This window comes from Balearica regulorum, chromosome 16, assembly GCF_011004875.1.
Source record: "Balearica regulorum gibbericeps isolate bBalReg1 chromosome 16, bBalReg1.pri, whole genome shotgun sequence".
Classification (NCBI taxonomy): Eukaryota; Metazoa; Chordata; class Aves; order Gruiformes; family Gruidae; genus Balearica; species Balearica regulorum.
In genome coordinates this window covers 1,607,938-1,628,037 of record NC_046199.1, presented here as the reverse complement: position 1 = coordinate 1,628,037, position 20,100 = coordinate 1,607,938, and the positions used below count along the sequence as shown (strand labels likewise).

The 20,100-nt window shown below is 57.4% G+C and overlaps 2 protein-coding genes across 2 annotated transcripts; both read right to left on the bottom strand.

Moving 5' to 3' along the window:
* Nucleotides 1–12,815: 12,815 nt before the first annotated feature.
* Nucleotides 12,816–16,343, bottom strand: LOC142604178 (uncharacterized). Its single transcript, XM_075769027.1, has 5 exons — nucleotides 15,685–16,343; nucleotides 15,398–15,537; nucleotides 14,581–14,742; nucleotides 14,309–14,398; nucleotides 12,816–13,946 (listed from the first exon to the last, which is right to left on the bottom strand). Exons 2-5 carry the CDS (start codon nucleotides 15,491–15,493, stop codon nucleotides 12,816–12,818), a joined length of 1,479 nt encoding a protein of 492 aa, XP_075625142.1. The 5' UTR covers nucleotides 15,494–15,537; nucleotides 15,685–16,343.
* A 1,452-nt stretch (nucleotides 16,344–17,795) lies between these two features.
* LOC142604177 (uncharacterized) lies at nucleotides 17,796–20,100 on the bottom strand. The gene is made up of 3 exons (XM_075769025.1): nucleotides 20,053–20,100; nucleotides 19,799–19,888; nucleotides 17,796–19,436 (listed from the first exon to the last, which is right to left on the bottom strand). Exons 1-3 carry the CDS (start codon nucleotides 20,098–20,100, stop codon nucleotides 17,925–17,927), a joined length of 1,650 nt encoding a protein of 549 aa, XP_075625140.1. The 3' UTR covers nucleotides 17,796–17,924.

Sequence of the window (20,100 nt, the reverse complement as noted above, 5' to 3'; positions counted from 1 at the left end):
GAGCTGCTCCTCTGTTGACAGTTGTACCTAGGTTGTCTTTGTTTGGGGTTTGTTTTTTTTTAAAATAATTGATTTCCCTTCTCTCTGTCTCCCCATTGCATGCAATTTTAGTCCCAGTGTGGCAGAGTTTCACTCAAGGAATGTACCGATTTATATATGCTATGTTCCCATTCCTGTTTCTCATGTATTATACCAAAAAAATGTATATGATAAAAATCCCACCCAGTTTAATCTATACAAAGGTATATATAAAATATATATAGAAATAAATTGAAGTTGTGTCTTGTAGGAATGTTCTGTTCCCTTCTCATTTGTCTACATTAAGGGCCGTAGCATCGCGAACAGTGGTGGTGGTCCCCATGTTCGCTGGTGCACTCTATGCCTGCCCAGACTTTGGAGCTCGTTAGTCCGAGGTGTGGCAAAAGCGGCTGGCTGGGGTTCAGGGGCTCAGGCACAGGTGGGAGCTCAGTTTAGAGGACAGAGTGCTGGATAGCAGTGTGGGAAACATGGTTATCCTTGCCTGTGACAGAGTACTAGGTATGAGTAGTTATGTTTAGTAGTGCAGGACATCTCCCTGAGCACTCAGTCAAAACTGTTTTCCAACCAAAGGCGGGGCTGATGGCCATTAGGTTTTCCATGCTCGCTTTCCATATTCCTGGGAATCTTTGGCCAGTTCATACCCGTTCCTAGAGCCAATTTCTTCAGCAGGAACAGTCTAACATAATATTTTCAAGAGCAGGCAACCTCAGGGGAATCATTGGACTGTTTGTAAGCCTGGTGGTTCGTATGGCTGTCGTGCTGCAGCTTGAGCAGCAGTATCTGTTAGACTATTTCTTTCCTTTTGTCTTTCTGCCAGTATGGGCTGGCTGATGAACGATAGCAAGTTTCTCTGGAATTGTATGGCTTTTAACAGTTCAGTAATTTGAGGCACATTTCATGTTTTACCTCCACTAGAGGTATAAACCCACACAGCTTCCATAACTGGCCAGTAGCATGGCGTACTCCAAATGCATATTGATAATCTGTATAAACATTTGCACTTTATTTTGAGCAGTTGACAGGCCTTTGCAATGCAAGTAACATCCAACACTGGCCAGCCTGGAGCACTACTATGGGGAAGGCCTTTGTCATGGTATGATGGAGCCAGGAGCTTCCCTCAACTTCAGACCTGTCTGAAAGAAGGGCTGATGCTCCCACTGCAGAGCAGATGCTAGATAACTGATGCTTCCCCACGCCCTCCAGCACGGCCACTACAAGCTCTTTACCCACCAGTACCATTTCCTGCCAGCGATTCCAAGGAGAAGTCTCCCAAGACTCTGCTCTTCCAGTGCTGCCATAAAATCTTCCTCTGATCCACAGGACAACTCTCCTTCAAACATAGAATGATCACAAGGCCACTTCACCAGCTCCAACACTTGGAGCACCACAGCCTCAACCACCTCTTCAAGCTGCTGGCCTTGAACACAGCTGTGATTACACTGTCTGCAGTAAAATATAGCTTCCTCTGGGAGTTAGGGTCAGTGCAGACCCTCCTGGGAAGCTTAGCACTTTCCTGTCCCAGCTCAGGTTAGGAGCAGGTTTGGGCCTCGTCCACAACTGCTTTCACTCTTCTACATCGCCCTGACTTTAGGGAGCTCTTTCTGTTCTTGGTGGAGGTGGGCAAGATGGAACCTGCTGGATGCCAAACGCTTCCCCACGCCCTCCAGCACGGTCGCTACAAGCTCTTTGCCCACCACTACTATTTCCTGCCAGCGATTCCGGGGAGAAGTCTCCGAAGGCTCTGCTCTTCTGGCGCTGCCACGCAGTCTTCCTCGGATCTCCAGGGCAACTCTCCTTAAGATGGAGATCGACTCATCCCGAGGACCCTTCACCACCTCCAACACTTGGTGCACCACAGTCTCAACCACCTCTTCAAGCTGCTGGGCATCTGCGGCACGTTGTTGTTCAGACGCAGCTGTGAACATGCTGCCTGCCGCGACGTATGGCTTCCTCTTGGAGTCAGCGTCACTGCTAACCCTCCTGGGCAGCCTGGCACCTTCCTGTCCCAGCTCAGGTTGGGAGGAGGTTTGGCTCTCGTCCACAGCTGCTTTCGCTCTGCTGCAACACCCCGACTTCAGGGAGCTCCTTCTGCTCTTGGGTGGAGGTGGGCAAGATGGTTTGCGAGGCTGCAGCGGCCGCTGTCCCGGGCACGCAGCGTCGCTCTCTCCCAGCAGTTTGGGGGCATCCTTTGGTTTGGCCACGTGTGGCCGAAGCCTTTCCTGAAAGGTGACACCAGGTTGTGGCTCGCTGTTGCCTGGACAAGCGCTCACACCCCTGCGTGCTGAGGCTTCACGCGGGCCCAGGCCAGCGCTCTGCTTCAGCCGCATGACGAGGGCAGAAGAGAAGGGCTTCCCGCAGGATTCTGCCTGCTTGCACGCGACCTTCCTGCCTGTGCCCACGCCAGCACCCTGCGCTAGCTCAGCTCCGAGCGGGCTAGTACTTTCGCTGCCACAGTGCCCGGCCCACCAGCACAGCCCTCTCCTCCTCCGCACTGACCGCCTCCCTGAGATGCAGCAAGTCAAGCCCCAGCTCTCGGCACCGTGCCGCTGACAGGTGTCCGCCAGCACTCCGCTTTGCCTACCTTTTCTTGCCTGGCCATTTTCTCTGCCTCCAGCTTGAGCCTGGTCAGATACTGCCTGTACTCATTGAACTCCTTCAGGGTGCAAACCACCTGTGGAGAGACGAGGGGAGAAATCACCCGAGCACTGTCAAGCCAGCTACGCAGACTGCCTTCGCCAAAAGAGCCCGAACCCACGCTGCCTCTGTGCTCGGGGAACCCTGTGAGGAGGGAACCGTTTTCCCCAGCCCAGCGACGCCCAAACCTACTTTGCCATCGCTGGTGACGTAACCCCCTTTCTTCAGCCTCTGGAGGTTGTCTTTGCGTTTGTAGTACGCCTGCAGATGCGGGTCATGGAGGCTGTTGTACTCTGCGCTCATTAGGCGACAGTAGGGATCTCCCAGGTCAAAATAGCCTGAGGGCCGGTGAAGCTGTAAGAGAGATGGTCCAGAGTATGAACGGGGCAGGAGAGAGCAGCAGGGACCAACGCGCTTCCAAGCTCCTCACGCACGCAGGATGGCCTTTTCGAACCTCCCCGCTACAGGCTTAATTCCTGGCTTACGTCCCAGCCAGAGGAAAGACCTCTCTACTTCAGAGACTCTCCAGCAGAGAAGAAACCAACCCTGTGCCCACATCCTCTCTCTGGTGCCTATCGACTGCTGCTGTGGGAACACAAGGAGCTGTTTACGGCAGGGGTGCGAGGGTTGTGCCCAGTGCTTGCACCTCTAAGGAGCTAAGCTGAAATGTCGCCTACAGCCACGTCTCGCCCTCTGGCAATTCACTCTGCTTGCCAAATGGGATTGCGCTCCCCTGAGGTGCCAAGCGGTCCTTGTGGAAAGGCAAAGGTGGTTGGAAGACCTGACAACCAACACTCTTCTCCATCCAGCTCTGAGCAGCCTGGAGCACCGCTATGGGCAAGTCCTCCTTTCTCTGGGCACCACGGAGCCAGGAGTTTCCCTCGACTCCCCAGCCCGGTGCGACGGAAAGGGCTGCAGCTCCCGCTGTAGAGCGGGTGGCCACAAGGCCTTCTCTGCACGACGGGGACCCCGTCCAAGAAGAGAGCTTGTCTACCCTTCTCTACTTCCTTTACCTTTTCCCCCAGCTTTGCCCTGCTGAAGACAGGCTTGGAGCCGGGCACCACAGGGATCTTGACCCCGAGGGGGAGGTCCAGCAGCTCAGGCTCCATCAGCCCAGTAGCTCCTTCTCCCACTGCTGTCTTCTGTGCCCGACCTAGGAAGACAAGAGACACTCAGGCGCTGGCTCAAGAAGCTCCTGCATGGCAGCTGCAAGAAAGGGCATGTGCCCGGGCCCCAGAGCAGGCCCCCCGCCATGTCCCAGGCTCCCCGGCTGAGCCCTCATCCATCGGCCCGCTGCTCACCTCTCTCCTCTTTCCCAGTGCACTCAGGCAGTGCGTCCGCCTGTCGGACGCCAGCAGTGAGCCAGTGCTCCACGGCTCCTTCCAAAAGCTCCTCAGGAGCTGCGACCCTGTGCTGACTCCTCTTGCTCGAGAGGCACCCAGCTGCGGTCACGTCAGCCGGTCTCGCAGCGAGCAGCTATATAGAAGCAGTTGCGCATTGTTGCATCGTCGTGTGGCCGCATTGTCACATCACTGCGTGCTGGCCGCCGCCCAGCTGCTGTCCAGCGGCCCGTGTGGGGGCCCTGCCTGGAGGCCCCTTTGGACAGGCCTGTGGCCCCCGATAAGCATTAGTCGGAAATATAACGAATATGTATATTAACAGAGGAGAAATACTTGTTAGTATTTGCATTTTAGGTGCAGTCATCCCCCGCGCACCCAGCGCTGCAATAAAGAATACCTGCTTTCTAAAACTTCAGAATAAGTCTTAGAGAGTGAATTCTTTTGCCGCTTTCGGGTAACAGCGTCTTGAGAAACACAGAAGACAAACACAGGCCGAGGGAAACCTCTCTCCTGCCCTTGCCTCAGGCTCCCCTTCAGCCCACACACCTCTCTGCCCCCTCCCTCCCTCATTCCCCCCTCCCCGCGCGTCCTGTGAGGCGATGGGGAGCGCAGGACGTTCTGCATCAGTGCGGGATGGCTCCTCCCCCCCTCCCGTCGCCTTTCGCTCTGCCCTTCTGCTGCCCCTTCCCTCTCACCTGGTCCTTCTGCCCCGAAAGGGCTCCTCCACCGGCCGCAGTCCCTCACAGGTACCGCTGCCGCCGTGGAGCGCCTCCGGCCGAGGTAGCTGCGACACTGTGCTGACTCCTCTTGCTCGAGAGGCACCCAGCTGCGGTCACGTCAGCCGGTCTCGCTAGCGAGCAGCTATATATGAGCAGTTGCGCATGTTGCATCGTCGTGTGGCCGCATTGTCACATCACTGCGTTTGCTGGCCGCCGCCCAGCTGCTGTCCAGCGGCCCGTGTTGTGGGCCCTGCCTGGAGGCCCCTTTGGACAGGCCTGTGGGCCCCCCGCTCTTACTGACCCGGCTTTGAGAGCTCATCTCCACAGACGCCTTCCCACCGCAACTCTTGCGTGGTTCGGTCAAGCAAAGCAGGCATGCTTGCCAAGCGGAAAGAAACACGAGGAACTGCCACACCAAAGGCGCTCGGCTCTGGCTCGGGTTTACCCCCTTTTCCTTTCAGGACCTCTCCCCTGTCCCGGGAAAAGCTGCCTCAAGTCGGGGACTTGCACTGAATTGGATTTTCGGCCCAGCGCTCTCAACATCTATGTGCGCTGATCTGCGCTGTGCTCCTGTCTGGGCAGGGGGTTTCTGCCCCACCGGAGAGACGGGCTGTCTGGAAAGCTGTGGGCCCGTGGAGGGGAGGGCATCCTCAGCGGGATAGCTCCCCGTTCTGTCGCGTGGTGGTTTTCTCCCCAGGACGATGCCGATTGATAGCTTTGGTCAGAGAACTTCCCCACTGCACACGTGGAGGAGCATCTGACCTAGAAAATCAAGTCTCTCAATCAGGGGTGCCACTGGCTTCACCCAAGCAACTGGGTTGACAAGTCACTAAAGGATGTCTGATATGTGGGAACGCTACGTAAGAAGAAGCTCCAATGGAAAGGTGGCTTTGAAGACAAGTGCCAGAGAACTTGACTAACAGCAACCTCACCTGTACAAGGGGGCTGCTGTTAGAAGGACCCAGACCAAGCTGGCTGAAAGTGGCAAAGTTGCCACAAAATTGTCCATAACTCAGCTAATAAGTACGCATTGGGGGTGCTTGCACGGTGGGGTCACGTAAACAAATACTCAGAAGTAAACGATACAAGTAAACAAGAGAGATCATGGCCAAAGCCAAGAGGTTATGTAAATTTTAAACATGAACACCTGAGTAGACTTAAAATTGTATGTAAGGAATCCAGAGTGCACGACGAGGTCCTTTTTGGGCTCCCAGGTGAGAGACACATTGATTGCTGTCAGTAGAAGTGGTTTTAGCTAGGGTGTACTTCCACTCCCTTCTTTCTGGTAGCCATGCACAACACGGAAGAAAATGGGAGCAAATCAATTTGTCTAACACTCTTATTCACAGATTCACAGACTGGTAGGGGTTGGAAGGGTCACGTAAAGGATCACTTAAAGCGTGTTGCACAGGTTTGCGTGCAGGCGGGTTTTGATTCTCTCCAGAGGAGGAGACTCCACAACCTCTCTGGGAAACCTGTTCCAGTGCTTGGTCACCCTCTAAGGGAAGAAGTTTTTCCTCCTATTCAGATGGGACTGCCTGTGTTCCAGTTTCGACTGACTTTCTACCCCATTCTCCTTCTTTTTTCTCATTTTCACCCAGCATTGTGCTGTGGCAGACCAGCTTAGTGACACAGTCCTGGCTGCTGCTGTGCTCCATGCTACTCCACTGACGTTCTCACCCTTTCTCCTCCTCTTACGCAGCTCGACCTCTCCAGCCGGTCTTGAGGGATAAAGAGGATAAAAGGCGTTTCCCAGGGCATAAAGAAAGGCAGAGGGAGGGCTCTGGGTGGCACAGAAAGGCACATGGAGGGCCGAGGCAGGTACCCAAAGGCACGGAAAAGGCTGGGGCTGGGCACTGAAAGGCACCCGAGGGGCCCTGAGCCACACAACAAGGCACAAGGAGGGTCCTAGGATGCACGCAAAGAGAAATGCGGGGGCCTTTGGAAGCAAGAAAAAGCAAAGGGGAACCCCTCGGTTGCCCCAAAGGCCCGTGGAGGATCGAGGGGACGTGTAAAAGCAGAGGTGCCTTGAGGAGGCACAGTATGGCCGGGCTCGAATGAAGCTAAGCACAAGCCAGCACTTGGGAGTAAACTCTTTATTGCCAGCACAAGGCTGCAAAGTCTGTGGTTGCTGCCTGCTGCAGCTGCCCAGGGGCTCTGCGCCTCTCTTGCCGCACACCTCCTCAGGACAGCGTCCACAAGCCTCCCAGCTAACGCCCTCCTTTCTGACACGGGCAGCTGGGGCTCGCCTCAGGGAAGGGCTTCGCGTGCGCTGATCTGCGCCGAGCTCCTGTCTGGGCAGGGGGCTTCGGCCCCCGCCGGAGGGACGGGCTGTCTGGAAAGCTGTGGGCCCGTGGAGGGGAGGGCGTCCTCAGCGGGATAGCTCCCCTTTCCGTCGCGTGGCGTGGGCGGTTTTGCAACGCGCCTTCCCCAGTTCAGCTCAGGGGTCAGCGCAGGCCCCGGTTGACAGATCCGCTCTAGTACGGAGTCAATGATCCGACTTGCCGTGGTCCTTATAGCCAAAGTCCGGGCTAAGGCTGTTGGCTTTGGCTTTGTTTCCCTCTCTAACTTCTTCTCCGCCGTTCCAAGAACCTCAGGGACCGTGGTTCTGGCATAGGCAGGCTGTTCTGCAGGGCGCTGCTGATTTCTGGAGACGGCGTTTGGGACGCTCTTCCTGGCAGTCGTGCGACTCGGTCGCGAGACAGCAGCGGCGCTTGTATTTGGCAGTGGTTGTAAGGCGGGACGCTTTGCTGCCTTGCTCGCTTCCAGGCTCTGCCCTTCAGATGCTCTGGGGAGTGCTTCTCCTGCTTCCATGCCCTGCCTTGAGAAAGGCCTCTGGAATGGCTGCGGCCCTCCGTTGGAGCAAATTCCCTCGAGAAGCTCCATGATTTTGGAATATTTGCAGCTAAATTCTCGTTCAAATAGAGAAGCTACAAAGCAGTCCAAGGTGGAGCAAATACTGTCAGCAATTCTTCTGGGGAGGTCGTCAAGGCAGGCCTGTGCAGGTGCTCTGTGGGAAGCTGCTCTTTCAGCTTGCCCTGGTTTCTCTTCCTTGCATTTGCCTGCTCGGGTGGCTCCTCTGGCAACAGGCTGCTCCTTCCACCTGGTTGCCAGCCCTGGCTCAGATGCTTTGGACCTGCTGGATGCCAAACGCTTCCCCACGCCCTCCAGCACGGTCGCTACAAGCTCTTTGCCCACCACTACTATTTCCTGCCAGCGATTCCGGGGAGAAGTCTCCGAAGGCTCTGCTCTTCTGGCGCTGCCACGCAGTCTTCCTCGGATCTCCAGGGCAACTCTCCTTAAGATGGAGATCGACTCATCCCGAGGACCCTTCACCACCTCCAACACTTGGTGCACCACAGTCTCAACCACCTCTTCAAGCTGCTGGGCATCTGCGGCACGTTGTTGTTCAGACGCAGCTGTGAACATGCTGCCTGCCGCGACGTATGGCTTCCTCTTGGAGTCAGCGTCACTGCTAACCCTCCTGGGCAGCCTGGCACCTTCCTGTCCCAGCTCAGGTTGGGAGGAGGTTTGGCTCTCGTCCACAGCTGCTTTCGCTCTGCTGCAACACCCCGACTTCAGGGAGCTCCTTCTGCTCTTGGGTGGAGGTGGGCAAGATGGTTTGCGAGGCTGCAGCGGCCGCTGTCCCGGGCACGCAGCGTCGCTCTCTCCCAGCAGTTTGGGGGCATCCTTTGGTTTGGCCACGTGTGGCCGAAGCCTTTCCTGAAAGGTGACACCAGGTTGTGGCTCGCTGTTGCCTGGACAAGCGCTCACACCCCTGCGTGCTGAGGCTTCACGCGGGCCCAGGCCAGCGCTCTGCTTCAGCCGCATGACGAGGGCAGAAGAGAAGGGCTTCCCGCAGGATTCTGCCTGCTTGCACGCGACCTTCCTGCCTGTGCCCACGCCAGCACCCTGCGCTAGCTCAGCTCCGAGCGGGCTAGTACTTTCGCTGCCACAGTGCCCGGCCCACCAGCACAGCCCTCTCCTCCTCCGCACTCACCGCCTCCCTGAGATGCAGCAAGTCAAGCCCCAGCTCTCGGCACCGTGCCGCTGACAGGTGTCCGCCAGCACTCCGCTTTGCCTACCTTTTCTTGCCTGGCCATTTTCTCTGCCTCCAGCTTGAGCCTGGTCAGATACTGCCTGTACTCATTGAACTCCTTCAGGGTGCAAACCACCTGTGGAGAGACGAGGGGAGAGATCACCCGAGCACTGTCAAGCCAGCTACGCAGACTGCCTTCGCCAAAAGAGCCCGAACCCAGCGGGAGGGGAGCTGCTGCTCCGCGTACGCTGCCTCTGTGCTCGGGGAACCCTGTGAGGAGGGAACCGTTTTCCCCAGCCCAGCGACGCCCAAACCTACTTTGCCATCGCTGGTGACGTAACCCCCTTTCTTCAGCCTCTGGAGGTTGTCTTTGCGTTTGTAGTACGCCTGCAGATGCGGGTCATGGAGGCTGTTGTACTCTGCGCTCATTAGGCGACAGTAGGGATCTCCCAGGTCAAAATAGCCTGAGGGCCGGTGAAGCTGTAAGAGAGATGGTCCAGAGTATGAACGGGGCAGGAGAGAGCAGCAGGGACCAACGCGCTTCCAAGCTCCTCACGCACGCAGGATGGCCTTTTCGAACCTCCCCGCTACAGGCTAATTCCTGGCTTACGTCCCAGCCAGAGGAAAGACCTCTCTACTTCAGAGACTCTCCAGCAGAGAAGAAACCAACCCTGTGCCCACATCCTCTCTCTGGTGCCTATCGACTGCTGCTGTGGGAACACAAGGAGCTGTTTACGGCAGGGGTGCGAGGGTTGTGCCCAGTGCTGCACCTCTAAGGAGCTAAGCTGAAATGTCGCCTACAGCCACGTCTCGCCCTCTGGCAATTCACTCTGCTTGCCAAATGGGATTGCGCTCCCCTGAGGTGCCAAGCGGTCCTTGTGGAAAGGCAAAGGTGGTTGGAAGACCTGACACCAACACTCTTCTCCATCCAGCTCTGAGCAGCCTGGAGCACCGCTATGGGCAAGTCCTCCTTTCTCTGGGCACCACGGAGCCAGGAGTTTCCCTCGACTCCCCAGCCCGGTGCGACGGAAGGGCTGCAGCTCCCGCTGTAGAGCGGGTGGCCACAAGGCCTTCTCTGCACGACGGGGACCCCGTCCAAGAAGAGAGCTTGTCTACCCTTCTCTACTTCCTTTACCTTTTCCCCCAGCTTTGCCCTGCTGAAGACAGGCTTGGAGCCGGGCACCACAGGGATCTTGACCCCGAGGGGGAGGTCCAGCAGCTCAGGCTCCATCAGCCCAGTAGCTCCTTCTCCCACTGCTGTCTTCTGTGCCCGACCTAGGAAGACAAGAGACACTCAGGCGCTGGCTCAAGAAGCTCCTGCACGGCAGCTGCAAGAAAGGGCATGTGCCCGGGCCCCAGAGCAGGCCCCCCGCCATGTCCCAGGCTCCCCGGCTGAGCCCTCTCCATCGGCCCGCTGCTCACCTCTCTCCTCTTTCCCAGTGCACTCAGCAGTGCGTCCGCCTGTCGGACGCCAGCAGTGAGCCAGTGCTCCACGGCTCCTTCCAAAAGCTCCTCAGGAGCTGCGACCCTGTGCTGACTCCTCTTGCTCGAGAGGCACCCAGCTGCGGTCACGTCAGCCGGTCTCGCAGCGAGCAGCTATATAGAGCAGTTGCGCATTGTTGCATCGTCGTGTGGCCGCATTGTCACATCACTGCGTTGCTGGCCGCCGCCCAGCTGCTGTCCAGCGGCCCGTGTGGGGGCCCTGCCTGGAGGCCCCTTTGGACAGGCCTGTGGGCCCCCCGCTCTTACTGACCCGGCTTTGAGAGCTCATCTCCACAGACGCCTTCCCACCGCAACTCTTGCGTGGTTCGGTCAAGCAAAGCAGGCATGCTTGCCAAGCGGAAAGAAACACGAGGAACTGCCACACCAAAGGCGCTCGGCTCTGGCTCGGGTTTACCCCCTTTTCCTTTTCAGACCTCTCCCCTGTCCCGGGAAAAGCTGCCTCAAGTCGGGGACTTGCACTGAATTGGATTTTCGGCCCAGCGCTCTCAACATCTATGTGCGCTGAACTGCGCTGTGCTCCTGTCTGGGCAGGGGGTTTCGGCCCCGCCGGAGGGACGGGTTGTCTGGAAAGCTGTGGGCCCGTGGAGGGGAGGGCGTCCTCAGCGGGATAGCTCCCCGTTCTGTCGCGTGGTGGTTTTCTCCCCAGGACGATGCCGATTGATAGCTTTGGTCAGAGAACTTCCCCACTGCACACATGGAGGAGCATCTGACCTAGAAAATCAAGTCTCTCAATCAGGGGTGCCACTGGCTTCACCCAAGCAACTGGGTTGACAAGTCACTAAAGGATGTCTGATATGTGGGAACGCTACGTAAGAAGAAGCTCCAATGGAAAGGTGGCTTTGAAGACAAGTGCCAGAGAACTTGACTAACAGCAACCTCACCTGTACAAGGGGGCTGCTGTTAGAAGGACCCAGACCAAGCTGGCTGAAAGTGGCAAAGTTGCCACAAAATTGTCCATAACTCAGCTAATAAATACGCATTGGGGGTGCTTGCACGGTGGGGTCACGTAAACAAATACTCAGAAGTAAACGATACAAGTAAACAAGAGAGATCATGGCCAAAGCCAACAGGTTATGTAAATTTTAAGCATGAACACCTGAGTAGACTTAAAATTGTATGTAAGGAATCCAGAGTGCACGACGAGGTCCTTTTTGGGCTCCCAGGTGAGAGACACATTGATTGCTGTCAGTAGAAGTGGTTTTAGCTAGGGTGTACTTCCACTCCCTTCTTTCTGGTAGCCATGCACAACACGGAAGAAAATGGGAGCAAATCAATTTGTCTAACACTCTTATTCACAGATTCACAGACTGGTAGGGGTTGGAAGGGTCACGTAAAGGATCACTTAAAGCGTGTTGCACAGGTTTGCGTGCAGGCGGGTTTTGATTCTCTCCAGAGGAGGAGACTCCACAACCTCTCTGGGAAACCTGTTCCAGTGCTTGGTCACCCTCTAAGGGAAGAAGTTTTTCCTCCTATTCAGATGGGACTGCCTGTGTTCCAGTTTCGACTGACTTTCTACCCCATTCTCCTTCTTTTTTCTCATTTTCACCCAGCATTGTGCTGTGGCAGACCAGCTTAGTGACACAGTCCTGGCTGCTGCTGTGCTCCATGCTACTCCACTGACGTTCTCACCCTTTCTCCTCCTCTTACGCAGCTCCGACCTCTCCAGCCGGTCTTGAGGGATAAAGAGGATAAAAGGCGTTTCCCAGGGCATAAAGAAAGGCAGAGGGAGGGCTCTGGGTGGCACAGAAAGGCACATGGAGGGCCGAGGCAGGTACCCAAAGGCACGGAAAAGGCTGGGGCTGGGCACTGAAAGGCACCCGAGGGGCCCTGAGCCACACAACAAGGCACAAGGAGGGTCCTAGGATGCACGCAAAGAGAAATGCGGGGCCTTTGGAAGCAAGAAAAAGCAAAGGGGAACCCCTCGGTTGCCCCAAAGGCCCGTGGAGGATCGAGGGGACGTGTAAAAGCAGAGGTGCCTTGAGGAGGCACAGTATGGCCGGGCTCGAATGAAGCTAAGCACAAGCCAGCACTTGGGAGTAAACTCTTTATTGCCAGCACAAGGCTGCAAAGTCTGTGGTTGCTGCCTGCTGCAGCTGCCCAGGGGCTCTGCGCCTCTCTTGCCGCACACCTCCTCAGGACAGCGTCCACAAGCCTCCCAGCTAACGCCCTCCTTTCTGACACGGGCAGCTGGGGCTCGCCTCAGGGAAGGGCTTCGCGTGCGCTGATCTGCGCCGAGCTCCTGTCTGGGCAGGGGGCTTCGGCCCCGCCGGAGGGACGGGCTGTCTGGAAAGCTGTGGGCCCGTGGAGGGGAGGGCGTCCTCAGCGGGATAGCTCCCCTTTCCGTCGCGTGGCGTGGGCGGTTTTGCAACGCGCCTTCCCCAGTTCAGCTCAGGGGTCAGCGCAGGCCCCGGTTGACAGATCCGCTCTAGTACGGAGTCAATGATCCGACTTGCCGTGGTCCTTATAGCCAAAGTCCGGGCTAAGGCTGTTGGCTTTGGCTTTGTTTCCCTCTCTAACTTCTTCTCCGCCGTTCCAAGAACCTCAGGGACCGTGGTTCTGGCATAGGCAGGCTGTTCTGCAGGGCGCTGCTGATTTCTGGAGACGGCGTTTGGGACGCTCTTCCTGGCAGTCGTGCGACTCGGTCGCGAGACAGCAGCGGCGCTTGTATTTGGCAGTGGTTGTAAGGCGGGACGCTTTGCTGCCTTGCTCGCTTCCAGGCTTCTGCCCTTCAGATGCTCTGGGGAGTGCTTCTCCTGCTTCCATGCCCTGCCTTGAGAAAGGCCTCTGGAATGGCTGCGGCCCTCCGTTGGAGCAAATTCCCTCGAGAAGCTCCATGATTTTGGAATATTTGCAGCTAAATTCTCGTTCAAATAGAGAAGCTACAAAGCAGTCCAAGGTGGAGCAAATACTGTCAGCAATTCTTCTGGGGAGGTCGTCAAGGCAGGCCTGTGCAGGTGCTCTGTGGGAAGCTGCTCTTTCAGCTTGCCCTGGTTTCTCTTCCTTGCATTTGCCTGCTCGGGTGGCTCCTCTGGCAACAGGCTGCTCCTTCCACCTGGTTGCCAGCCCTGGCTCAGATGCTTTGGACCTGCTGGATGCCAAACGCTTCCCCACGCCCTCCAGCACGGTCGCTACAAGCTCTTTGCCCACCACTACTATTTCCTGCCAGCGATTCCGGGGAGAAGTCTCCGAAGGCTCTGCTCTTCTGGCGCTGCCACGCAGTCTTCCTCGGATCTCCAGGGCAACTCTCCTTAAGATGGAGATCGACTCATCCCGAGGACCCTTCACCACCTCCAACACTTGGTGCACCACAGTCTCAACCACCTCTTCAAGCTGCTGGGCATCTGCGGCACGTTGTTGTTCAGACGCAGCTGTGAACATGCTGCCTGCCGCGACGTATGGCTTCCTCTTGGAGTCAGCGTCACTGCTAACCCTCCTGGGCAGCTTGGCACCTTCCTGTCCCAGCTCAGGTTGGGAGGAGGTTTGGCTCTCGTCCACAGCTGCTTTCGCTCTGCTGCAACACCCCGACTTCAGGGAGCTCCTTCTGCTCTTGGGTGGAGGTGGGCAAGATGGTTTGCGAGGCTGCAGCGGCCGCTGTCCCGGGCACGCAGCGTCGCTCTCTCCCAGCAGTTTGGGGGCATCCTTTGGTTTGGCCACGTGTGGCCGAAGCCTTTCCTGAAAGGTGACACCAGGTTGTGGCTCGCTGTTGCCTGGACAAGCGCTCACACCCCTGCGTGCTGAGGCTTCACGCGGGCCCAGGCCAGCGCTCTGCTTCAGCCGCATGACGAGGGCAGAAGAGAAGGGCTTCCCGCAGGATTCTGCCTGCTTGCACGCGACCTTCCTGCCTGTGCCCACGCCAGCACCCTGCGCTAGCTCAGCTCCGAGCGGGCTAGTACTTTCGCTGCCACAGTGCCCGGCCCACCAGCACAGCCCTCTCCTCCTCCGCACTCACCGCCTCCCTGAGATGCAGGAAGTCAAGCCCCAGCTCTCGGCACCGTGCCGCTGACAGGTGTCCGCCAGCACTCCGCTTTGCCTACCTTTTCTTGCCTGGCCATTTTCTCTGCCTCCAGCTTGAGCCTGGTCAGATACTGCCTGTACTCATTGAACTCCTTCAGGGTGCAAACCACCTGTGGAGAGACGAGGGGAGAGATCACCCGAGCACTGTCAAGCCAGCTACGCAGACTGCCTTCGCCAAAAGAGCCCGAACCCAGCGGGAGGGGAGCTGCTGCTCCGCGTACGCTGCCTCTGTGCTCGGGGAACCCTGTGAGGAGGGAACCGTTTTCCCCAGCCCAGCGACGCCCAAACCTACTTTGCCATCGCTGGTGACGTAACCCCCTTTCTTCAGCCTCTGGAGGTTGTCTTTGCGTTTGTAGTACGCCTGCAGATGCGGGTCATGGAGGCTGTTGTACTCTGCGCTCATTAGGCGACAGTAGGGATCTCCCAGGTCAAAATAGCCTGAGGGCCGGTGAAGCTGTAAGAGAGATGGTCCAGAGTATGAACGGGGCAGGAGAGAGCAGCAGGGACCAACGCGCTTCCAAGCTCCTCACGCACGCAGGATGGCCTTTTCGAACCTCCCCGCTACAGGCTAATTCCTGGCTTACGTCCCAGCCAGAGGAAAGACCTCTCTACTTCAGAGACTCTCCAGCAGAGAAGAAACCAACCCTGTGCCCACATCCTCTCTCTGGTGCCTATCGACTGCTGCTGTGGGAACACAAGGAGCTGTTTACGGCAGGGGTGCGAGGGTTGTGCCCAGTGCTGCACCTCTAAGGAGCTAAGCTGAAATGTCGCCTACAGCCACGTCTCGCCCTCTGGCAATTCACTCTGCTTGCCAAATGGGATTGCGCTCCCCTGAGGTGCCAAGCGGTCCTTGTGGAAAGGCAAAGGTGGTTGGAAGACCTGACACCAACACTCTTCTCCATCCAGCTCTGAGCAGCCTGGAGCACCGCTATGGGCAAGTCCTCCTTTCTCTGGGCACCACGGAGCCAGGAGTTTCCCTCGACTCCCCAGCCCGGTGCGACGGAAGGGCTGCAGCTCCCGCTGTAGAGCGGGTGGCCACAAGGCCTTCTCTGCACGACGGGGACCCCGTCCAAGAAGAGAGCTTGTCTACCCTTCTCTACTTCCTTTACCTTTTCCCCCAGCTTTGCCCTGCTGAAGACAGGCTTGGAGCCGGGCACCACAGGGATCTTGACCCCGAGGGGGAGGTCCAGCAGCTCAGGCTCCATCAGCCCAGTAGCTCCTTCTCCCACTGCTGTCTTCTGTGCCCGACCTAGGAAGACAAGAGACACTCAGGCGCTGGCTCAAGAAGCTCCTGCATGGCAGCTGCAAGAAAGGGCATGTGCCCGGGCCCCAGAGCAGGCCCCCCGCCATGTCCCAGGCTCCCCGGCTGAGCCCTCTCCATCGGCCCGCTGCTCACCTCTCTCCTCTTTCCCAGTGCACTCAGCAGTGCGTCCGCCTGTCGGACGCCAGCAGTGAGCCAGTGCTCCACGGCTCCTTCCAAAAGCTCCTCAGGAGCTGCGACCCTGTGCTGACTCCTCTTGCTCGAGAGGCACCCAGCTGCGGTCACGTCAGCCGGTCTCGCAGCGAGCAGCTATATAGAGCAGTTGCGCATTGTTGCATCGTCGTGTGGCCGCATTGTCACATCACTGCGTTGCTGGCCGCCGCCCAGCTGCTGTCCAGCGGCCCGTGTGGGGGCCCTGCCTGGAGGCCCCTTTGGACAGGCCTGTGGGCCCCCCGCTCTTACTGACCCGGCTTTGAGAGCTCATCTCCACAGACGCCTTCCCACCGCAACTCTTGCGTGGTTCGGTCAAGCAAAGCAGGCATGCTTGCCAAGCGGAAAGAAACACGAGGAACTGCCACACCAAAGGTGCTCGGCTCTGGCTCGGGTTTACCCCCTTTTCCTTTTCAGACCTCTCCCCTGTCCCGGGAAAAGCTGCCTCAAGTCGGGGACTTGCACTGAATTGGATTTTCGGCCCAGCGCTCTCAACATCTATGTGCGCTGATCTGCGCTGTGCTCCTGTCTGGGCAGGGGGTTTCGGCCCCGCCGGAGGGACGGGTTGTCTGGAAAGCTGTGGGCCCGTGGAGGGGAGGGCGTCCTCAGCGGGATAGCTCCCCGTTCTGTCGCGTGGTGGTTTTCTCCCCAGGACGATGCCGATTGATAGCTTTGGTCAGAGAACTTCCCCACTGCACACATGGAGGAGCATCTGACCTAGAAAATCAAGTCTCTCAATCAGGGGTGCCACTGGCTTCACCCAAGCAACTGGGTTGACAAGTCACTAAAGGATGTCTGATATGTGGGAACGCTACGTAAGAAGAAGCTCCAATGGAAAGGTGGCTTTGAAGACAAGTGCCAGAGAACTTGACTAACAGCAACCTCACCTGTACAAGGGGGCTGCTGTCAGAAGGACCCAGACCAAGCTGGCTGAAAGTGGCAAAGTTGCCACAAAATTGTCCATAACTCAGCTAATAAATACGCATTGGGGGTGCTTGCACGGTGGGGTCACGTAAACAAATACTCAGAAGTAAACGATACAAGTAAACAAGAGAGATCATGGCCAAAGCCAACAGGTTATGTAAATTTTAAGCATGAACACCTGAGTAGACTTAAAATTGTATGTAAGGAATCCAGAGTGCACGACGAGGTCCTTTTTGGGCTCCCAGGTGAGAGACACATTGATTGCTGTCAGTAGAAGTGGTTTTAGCTAGGGTGTACTTCCACTCCCTTCTTTCTGGTAGCCATGCACAACACGGAAGAAAATGGGAGCAAATCAATTTGTCTAACACTCTTATTCACAGATTCACAGACTGGTAGGGGTTGGAAGGGTCACGTAAAGGATCACTTAAAGCGTGTTGCACAGGTTTGCGTGCAGGCGGGTTTTGATTCTCTCCAGAGGAGGAGACTCCACAACCTCTCTGGGAAACCTGTTCCAGTGCTTGGTCACCCTCTAAGGGAAGAAGTTTTTCCTCCTATTCAGATGGGACTGCCTGTGTTCCAGTTTCGACTGACTTTCTACCCCATTCTCCTTCTTTTTTCTCATTTTCACCCAGCATTGTGCTGTGGCAGACCAGCTTAGTGACACAGTCCTGGCTGCTGCTGTGCTCCATGCTACTCCACTGACTTTCTCACCCTTTCTCCTCCTCTTACGCAGCTCCGACCTCTCCAGCCGGTCTTGAGGGATAAAGAGGATAAAAGGCGTTTCCCAGGGCATAAAGAAAGGCAGAGGGAGGGCTCTGGGTGGCACAGAAAGGCACATGGAGGGCCGAGGCAGGTACCCAAAGGCACGGAAAAGGCTGGGGCTGGGCACTGAAAGGCACCCGAGGGGCCCTGAGCCACACAACAAGGCACAAGGAGGGTCCTAGGATGCACGCAAAGAGAAATGCGGGGCCTTTGGAAGCAAGAAAAAGCAAAGGGGAACCCCTCGGTTGCCCCAAAGGCCCGTGGAGGATCGAGGGGACGTGTAAAAGCAGAGGTGCCTTGAGGAGGCACAGTATGGCCGGGCTCGAATGAAGCTAAGCACAAGCCAGCACTTGGGAGTAAACTCTTTATTGCCAGCACAAGGCTGCAAAGTCTGTGGTTGCTGCCTGCTGCAGCTGCCCAGGGGCTCTGCGCCTCTCTTGCCGCACACCTCCTCAGGACAGCGTCCACAAGCCTCCCAGCTAACGCCCTCCTTTCTGACACGGGCAGCTGGGGCTCGCCTCAGGGAAGGGCTTCGCGTGCGCTGATCTGCGCCGAGCTCCTGTCTGGGCAGGGGGCTTCGGCCCCGCCGGAGGGACGGGCTGTCTGGAAAGCTGTGGGCCCGTGGAGGGGAGGGCGTCCTCAGCGGGATAGCTCCCCTTTCCGTCGCGTGGCGTGGGCGGTTTTGCAACGCGCCTTCCCCAGTTCAGCTCAGGGGTCAGCGCAGGCCCCGGTTGACAGATCCGCTCTAGTACGGAGTCAATGATCCGACTTGCCGTGGTCCTTATAGCCAAAGTCCGGGCTAAGGCTGTTGGCTTTGGCTTTGTTTCCCTCTCTAACTTCTTCTCCGCCGTTCCAAGAACCTCAGGGACCGTGGTTCTGGCATAGGCAGGCTGTTCTGCAGGGCGCTGCTGATTTCTGGAGACGGCGTTTGGGACGCTCTTCCTGGCAGTCGTGCGACTCGGTCGCGAGACAGCAGCGGCGCTTGTATTTGGCAGTGGTTGTAAGGCGGGACGCTTTGCTGCCTTGCTCGCTTCCAGGCTCTGCCCTTCAGATGCTCTGGGGAGTGCTTCTCCTGCTTCCATGCCCTGCCTTGAGAAAGGCCTCTGGAATGGCTGCGGCCCTCCGTTGGAGCAAATTCCCTCGAGAAGCTCCATGATTTTGGAATATTTGCAGCTAAATTCTCGTTCAAATAGAGAAGCTACAAAGCAGTCCAAGGTGGAGCAAATACTGTCAACAATTCTTCTGGGGAGGTCGTCAAGGCAGGCCTGTGCAGGTGCTCTGTGGGAAGCTGCTCTTTCAGCTTGCCCTGGTTTCTCTTCCTTGCATTTGCCTGCTCGGGTGGCTCCTCTGGCAACAGGCTGCTCCTTCCACCTGGTTGCCAGCCCTGGCTCAGATGCTTTGGACCTGCTGGATGCCAAACGCTTCCCCACGCCCTCCAGCACGGTCGCTACAAGCTCTTTGCCCACCACTACTATTTCCTGCCAGCGATTCCGGGGAGAAGTCTCCGAAGGCTCTGCTCTTCTGGCGCTGCCACGCAGTCTTCCTCGGATCTCCAGGGCAACTCTCCTTAAGATGGAGATCGACTCATCCCGAGGACCCTTCACCACCTCCAACACTTGGTGCACCACAGTCTCAACCACCTCTTCAAGCTGCTGGGCATCTGCGGCACGTTGTTGTTCAGACGCAGCTGTGAACATGCTGCCTGCCGCGACGTATGGCTTCCTCTTGGAGTCAGCGTCACTGCTAACCCTCCTGGGCAGCTTGGCACCTTCCTGTCCCAGCTCAGGTTGGGAGGAGGTTTGGCTCTCGTCCACAGCTGCTTTCGCTCTGCTGCAACACCCCGACTTCAGGGAGCTCCTTCTGCTCTTGGGTGGAGGTGGGCAAGATGGTTTGCGAGGCTGCAGCGGCCGCTGTCCCGGGCACGCAGCGTCGCTCTCTCCCAGCAGTTTGGGGGCATCCTTTGGTTTGGCCACGTGTGGCCGAAGCCTTTCCTGAAAGGTGACACCAGGTTGTGGCTCGCTGTTGCCTGGACAAGCGCTCACACCCCTGCGTGCTGAGGCTTCACGCGGGCCCAGGCCAGCGCTCTGCTTCAGCCGCATGACGAGGGCAGAAGAGAAGGGCTTCCCTCAGGATTCTGCCTGCTTGCACGCGACCTTCCTGCCTGTGCCCACGCCAGCACCCTGCGCTAGCTCAGCTCCGAGCGGGCTAGTACTTTCGCTGCCACAGTGCCCGGCCCACCAGCACAGCCCTCTCGTCCTCCGCACTGACCGCCTCCCTGAGATGCAGCAAGTCAAGCCCCAGCTCTCGGCACCGTGCCGCTGACAGGTGTCCGCCAGCACTCCGCTTTGCCTACCTTTTCTTGCCTGGCCATTTTCTCTGCCTCCAGCTTGAGCCTGGTCAGATACTGCCTGTACTCATTGAACTCCTTCAGGGTGCAAACCACCTGTGGAGAGACGAGGGGAGAGATCACCCGAGCACTGTCAAGCCAGCTACGCAGACTGCCTTCGCCAAAACAGCCCGAACCCAACACTCCCTGGTCATCATTGGCCCATCCCTGTCCATGTCAAGATGGGTGCTTGCGACATCCACTTGTTATCAGGGCCTTACACCTCCCCGTGGCTCACACAGACGTCTTGACTTCTTCTTGGAGGTCAT